Genomic DNA, 6683 nt, shown 5'->3' on the forward strand with positions numbered 1-6683 from the left:
TGTATATATCTGTCCGCTATTTGTTGATGTGCTTTTCAGTTTGTATATTTTCTATAAAATCTCTGTTATAGTCTCTAATCTCTAGTCCAACTATCCCACATTTCTGTTTATAATGACAAACAACAAAGTTATATCAACCCACATATATAATTATCACAGACCACAAGTCCCTATTATTATTATTATTATTATTATTATTATTATTATTATTATTATTATGTATTTATTGTTGTTACCATTGCTACTATAGCTTTTGCTGTAATTGTTATACAATAATAATAATAATAATAATAATAAGAAGAAGAAGAAGAAGAAGAAGAAGAAGAAGAAGCATATTAGAGCATTGCCATCTCATAGCTTTGGGGTCCCCACTTTGGTCTTGAGCTCGGGTTACTGTTTGTATGATTCTATTCAATTTTTTCCAGTGCCTGCCCTCTGGTTTCTTTCTGGCTCCCTGGTTTTCTACCAGCACCATGTGTGTGTGTCATGCCCTGCAAAAAACTGGTGTTCCATGTATTTTCGCTTATGGCCAGTAATCCCAAGATAACAGTCAGAGGATCCAGTTGCTTAAAGTAAGCAAGTGAAATAAAAACATATTACATATAAATCAATATAATATTGATATAATACATATAAAATGTATACTGCACTATTTATACAAAATATTATACAAAATATCAGAATATAAATAGTACAACTCTTAAACGACCTTCAAAAAGAATAATGATGTGATACTGTACCAGGTTATAATGTTAACAAAAAAGGTTTGCAAGTAGAAGAAAACAAAAAGTAAAAATGAATCTTTTGAAAAACAACGTTATCCCATCTTTAAGTCCCATAAAGCAACGTCATGCATGAATCTCATAAGCTTATTTCTAAAAAAGGACACAGTCATCAGGCAAGATCCTAATTACTAAAGGTGCTTTTGGCAATTTTTAAATTTATTTTGTAAATAGCAAAATGCAGCTTTGAGTTTTGCTTGGTTTATACAAAAAGAGTTTTAAAGACTAAAATGAATCAAAGAACGGAAATGTTTATTCATTTGATTTTAAAGATAATCTGGTTATAGCAGTGAATTGTATAGTTTAATGAAAATAATAACAATGCTTTATACTTCATTCATGTGCACCATAAAGAGGAACAAATGACTGTCTTTCATTATATAACACCATAATCTCATCGAAGGATTTTTTTTTCAACCAGAATCTCATTACAGAAAGATTTAGAAGTAGAAGTAGTGGTAGGTGTCACACTTAGTCCATTTATTCAGCATAGCACCACAGAGACATATGCTAATTGGGGCTGTAAAGGTCATCCCAAATAAGGAGTGAGGCTCACACTCTCACTTCTACAGTATATCTATTACAACACCTGCTTCCCACCATAACCCTAAAAGGAGAGATTTCGACCAATCGGTGGCTTGCTACCATACAGCCTAGCCAATCAGGAAGCAGGTAAGAAGAAGAAGGCCAAATGGATTGACCCCCCTTCAAACCAGCTGTTATCCACGTTTGGGGTCTCCAGACTACATACCAGTCAGCCGACTTACTGACATATACAGTTTCCCATCTCAGTGGGAGGCCAAGAGTACAACATTTGTGTGCTCATCATGAGCTGCCCCCAGTTAATAAAGTGCTTTATTAATAAATAAATGTTTAAGAAAAATAAACGTTATTTTTTTTGCAATTTTAAAATATTGGGTTTAAGATACATAATGAGAATCCAGATTAGTAAACTGAGAATTTAGATTGGATGAAATACCAGGATTCTTAAATGGTAATTACATATTACATATTAGTATATTCCTATTATAAACATACAGTATATTTTTTTATATATATATATATATAAAAAAAGTATATTCCTATTATAAATATACAATGGTTATATGTCTTACACTACAATTAGGCAAAACTCCACTTCCAAAACATTATTAAGCACAGAGGTCTGAAGGATAAAACAAACATTAAAGCATATGCAGTTAAAGCATTTGAGTTCTCCCATCTATCTTAGTTTTAAGTTTGGCTGGGCTGCTATTTCCAAGGAAATGCTGCTCCATTTGGGAAGGATCCAGTTGCTCCATCTGATCAAGATAGATACTTTGACTGATGGGGAGGGCTCAGCTCTCTTTCTCAAAAGCTCTTATTTGGGCTTCTCCGAACTGAACGCTCCACCCCAGACCCCCTTGCCTGAGACCTATTTAAGGGGAGCTGTCTCACCCAACACTTTGTCCCAGTGGAAGCATCAGTCCCGCGAGACAACTTGGTGAGTGCATGGTGTTGTTGGTTTATCTAGAAAAAAGGAAGAAGTGCATTAATATATTCACAAAATGACTGCTGAATAATTTTAACAACCAGTGGTAAAAAGAGTTTTAATAATGGATTTAGTAAAGCTTTATTGGTTTAGAACTTAGACATATATCGCATATATTTCAATTTAAAACAAAGTTAGATTAAAAGACAAATGACATAGGAAGACACTTTTCCAAAGCCATAGTTGTTAAGAGTTTCTACTTGTTAATTTAGACAGTGCCTGAATGATTGTGCTGTCGTGGTACATTTACATAGTACAGCACAGAATGTCATGAATTAAGCCATTTGGAATTTAGGAGACAGGGGCCATGACATCAAACCAAGGTGTTAAAATGTGATGACAGCTGCTGAACAAGCACCGAGCTCAGATAAGAAACAGCATGAGAGAAGAAACACTATAGGCCTTAAACAGAAAGAGGGATAGACTTTAAAATAGACATCTAGGTTTCAGCGTTGTGGCATTTTTGGCTTAACATTAAGAGGCTGAAAATCTTTATCTGCTTGGTTACAGAGATACAGTTTCATTAAGTAAGGGGTGGGGAGTAAAGATTAGTCTGTGGAAGGAGTAAACACTGGTCAACAACTTTTTTTTAAATAGTTCATTTAACGAGTTGTTTAGTTTTATTTTTGAGATTTTTTTTGTCAGTGATCAAAAGTTTGGTGAGATGTTTTTATCAAATAGGTCACCCTATTATTTTCCAAAGTTTAATGCAAAAATAAATAATTCAATCCAAATCAATATAAAATGGATTACACATATTAATATTTTTTCTACCAGTTTTATCAAGGCAGGCTGGTATTGGGGTTTTTTTGGACTCTTCTCCTGACCCCAAGCCGAGTTTATATACATTTGGAAAGCATTTATCTGTTATAAATATGTAATCTGTTTCTTTCACAGACCATCTCAGAAACCAACCATGTGTGACGACGACGAAACTACCGCCCTTGTGTGCGACAATGGCTCTGGCTTGGTCAAGGCTGGATTTGCCGGTGATGACGCTCCCCGTGCTGTCTTCCCTTCCATTGTTGGAAGGCCCCGCCACCAGGTACGCAACCCTCCGTAGCTCAACAAAATCCTTTACATATCTACAGCTGGAAAGTTATGCATAAATACATACACCACTATATTTAATCCTCTTTCTTGCACAGGGTGTGATGGTTGGTATGGGTCAGAAGGACAGCTACGTTGGTGATGAGGCCCAGAGCAAGAGGGGTATCCTGACCCTCAAGTACCCCATCGAGCATGGCATCATTACCAACTGGGACGATATGGAGAAGGTGTGTGATCAGATGTGAACCTTAATGCTTTCTTATACACTTTATCTGTGGATAATTGCCTAAGATCACCTTTGGACTTAATAAATGTAACCCTGATTGTTAATTCCTTTTAGATCTGGCACCACACCTTCTACAATGAGCTCCGTGTGGCTCCTGAGGAGCACCCCACTCTGCTCACTGAGGCCCCCCTCAACCCTAAGGCCAACAGGGAAAAGATGACCCAGGTACTTAAACTTCCATGACAATGTTTCCTGCTGTTTTTTTTAGTTGCTCTTTTATTAACACATGTCTAATGTGCATTTGTAGATCATGTTTGAGACCTTCAACGTCCCAGCCATGTATGTGGCAATCCAGGCTGTCCTGTCCCTGTATGCCTCCGGCCGTACCACCGGTCAGTATTGGCAGCAATGCAGTTTGACTCTACAATATATAATATATGACTAAGCTACTGACTGCTAAAATCAATCATGCTAAATTCAAACAAATAACTAAATCATGTTAACAGAATCTAGTCTTTAGTTATTATTCATTATTTACACTTGGAGAATATTTCTATGACTCTATGGAGAGTTATTACTGGATAATTAATAATGTGATTAATAAGTACTGCTGCCATTAATTTTTTTTTATACACATAACATGAATTAAACATGCACAGTGGTTTGTTTAACAGACAGCGAGACAATAGAGCAGTATGTTTTATAGGATTAGCAATAATCCCTAATGTCCTGGAAGAAAGGCTTCATCTCTGGTCACTGAAGACAGCAGCATGGCTCATTTATGATGTGACACATTCTCTGAGGGATCTCTGTGTGACAGAATGCATGTGTGGCTAAAATCTGCCCCCTGCAGGTATTGTGCTGGACTCTGGTGATGGTGTTACCCACAATGTGCCCATCTATGAGGGTTACGCTCTCCCCCATGCCATCATGCGTTTGGATCTGGCCGGTCGCGACTTGACTGACTACTTGATGAAGATCCTGACTGAGAGAGGCTACTCTTTTGTCACAACTGGTAAGTTGTGCTACCAAATCAAATAAGCATTTAAATTGTCACACTCTTTAGAGAGTCTCTAAAAATGTTAAATGTTTTTTGGATCATTGTATCAAGCTATGGTATTAAGCTGTCAAGCATGGTATTAATGTGGTATCCAGCTATCAAGCATGGTATTAATGTGGTATCCAGCTATCAAGCATGGTATCAACAGTCATTAAGAACTCCAAAAAACCTCAAGGAACCATATTTTTAAGAAAGTTATTCTTTTGAACAGATGTATATTTGGATTTTTGTTGTACCTATGAAAACAAACATTAATTAGTCTTTGTAGAATTATATTCAAGGAAGTACTGGATATAATTGTTGTGTAGTTTGTAGATTCTGTAAAGGTTTTCGGTTCAGTCATCATTCTTCTAAAACCTGCCCTTCTTAGCTGAGCGTGAGATCGTGCGTGACATCAAGGAGAAGCTGTGCTATGTGGCTCTGGACTTCGAGAATGAGATGGCTACCGCTGCTTCCTCCTCCTCCCTGGAGAAGAGCTATGAGCTTCCCGATGGTCAGGTCATCACCATTGGTAACGAGCGTTTCCGTTGCCCTGAGACCCTCTTCCAGCCCTCTTTCATTGGTGAGCTTCACTTTTAAATTTGAACATGGTGATATTTTTTTTTTTACAGTCAGATAAGATAATAACCTAAGAAATTAATGATTCCAATATTTAAATCCATGTACTTATACTTTATGTTAACCTAAATCTTATTGAACCACAGGTATGGAGTCTGCTGGTATCCATGAGACCGCTTACAACAGCATCATGAAGTGCGATATTGACATCCGTAAGGACCTGTACGCCAACAATGTCCTGTCTGGTGGTACCACCATGTACCCTGGTATTGCTGACCGTATGCAGAAGGAGATCACTGCCCTGGCCCCCAGCACCATGAAGATTAAGGTAAGAGGAAGCTGACATTAGACTCAACACTTTTGGTTGAATGTAGTTGATCATTAGGTTAAATTCAACAAAATTTTCTCTTACTACAGATCATTGCTCCCCCTGAGCGTAAGTACTCCGTCTGGATTGGTGGCTCCATCCTGGCTTCCCTGTCCACCTTCCAGCAGATGTGGATCACCAAGCAGGAGTACGATGAGGCCGGTCCCTCCATTGTCCACAGGAAGTGCTTCTAAATCAGCATCCCTTCCATTTGTACTGTCTCTTTTACTGTATATACATGTTATGTTGTAATAAATGTTGATCAGTATGACAGTGTCTTTTGTCTTCACATGCTTCAATTGCTCTTATATTTCAAATGTATTGTCTGTCATTGGACTGCAAACTTACATACAGTGTACATACAGATAAATCATTTCAGAAGCCCTTTCTCAAAAAACAAACAAAAAAATCGAGTTAACTTTACTCACCCTGATTTATGTGGGAAAATGTGATAAAACAAAAGGAATGTTTGGTGCAAAATGAAAGCAGATCCCAACAATGCAGCATGACAGTGAAACTATCATGCTTTTGAGCTGCTTTACTTCATTGAGATCTGGAGCTTTTCATCAAGTCTGCCGTTAAGCTGAAAATGAAAATGTCTTTTACATTTTAACATAACAATTACCATACACTAACAGCCAAATCAACAAAGTAATGGTTTCACCAAAAGCAAATCAACGTATTTGAATGACCAAGCAGAGAGGAGACCTGAATCCAATTAAAAGTCTGTGAAGTTACTTGAAGCAGGTTTTGCACTGGAGATGCACTTACAATTTGATGGATCTAGAATGTTTTTGCAAGAAAGAGAGGGATAATATTGTCAAGTGAAGATGCCTTACACTGATAGAGAAAAAAGAATGAAATATGAGCAAATAAGTCATATAAGGTATTAGTTTAGGGGTGTATATATGTAGGCAGTTAGGGTATTGCAAAATGGACTGTACAGATAATACTGAGGCAATTTCTAAGAAAGGACAGATCAGACTCTTTCTGCTGAGGAGACTAAGGTATTTTGGAGTGCAGGGAGAGCTACTGAAGACCTTTTTTGACTCTGTGGTGGCCTCAGCCATCTTCTATGGTGTAATCACACTCTTGATATCACCCAAATG

General features: G+C 37.3%; 1 protein-coding gene across 1 annotated transcript; it reads left to right on the top strand.

Annotated features, from left to right (window-relative positions):
* The first annotated feature begins 2144 nt into the window (after window positions 1-2144).
* Window positions 2145-5842, top strand: LOC124389968 (actin, alpha skeletal muscle 2). Its single transcript, XM_046855599.1, has 9 exons — window positions 2145-2265; window positions 3211-3358; window positions 3462-3590; window positions 3704-3814; window positions 3897-3981; window positions 4443-4604; window positions 5020-5211; window positions 5354-5535; window positions 5625-5842. The coding sequence occupies exons 2-9, from the start codon at window positions 3230-3232 to the stop codon at window positions 5766-5768; spliced, it is 1134 nt and encodes a 377-aa protein (XP_046711555.1). The 5' UTR covers window positions 2145-2265; window positions 3211-3229; the 3' UTR covers window positions 5769-5842.
* The last annotated feature ends 841 nt before the right edge of the window (window positions 5843-6683 follow it).

Source organism: Silurus meridionalis, chromosome 8 (assembly GCF_014805685.1).
Source record: "Silurus meridionalis isolate SWU-2019-XX chromosome 8, ASM1480568v1, whole genome shotgun sequence".
NCBI classification, from domain to species: Eukaryota; Metazoa; Chordata; class Actinopteri; order Siluriformes; family Siluridae; genus Silurus; species Silurus meridionalis.

Excerpts from the sequence above, each read along its gene's own strand:
- LOC124389968 (XM_046855599.1), top strand. The coding sequence starts at position 3,230 with ATGTGTGACGACGACGAAACTACCGCCCTTGTGTGCGACAATGGCTCT. Across the intron at positions 3,359-3,461 it reads TTGGAAGGCCCCGCCACCAG|GGTGTGATGGTTGGTATGGG; the intron begins GTACGCAACCCT and ends TTTCTTGCACAG. Across the intron at positions 4,605-5,019 it reads CTACTCTTTTGTCACAACTG|CTGAGCGTGAGATCGTGCGT; the intron begins GTAAGTTGTGCT and ends TGCCCTTCTTAG.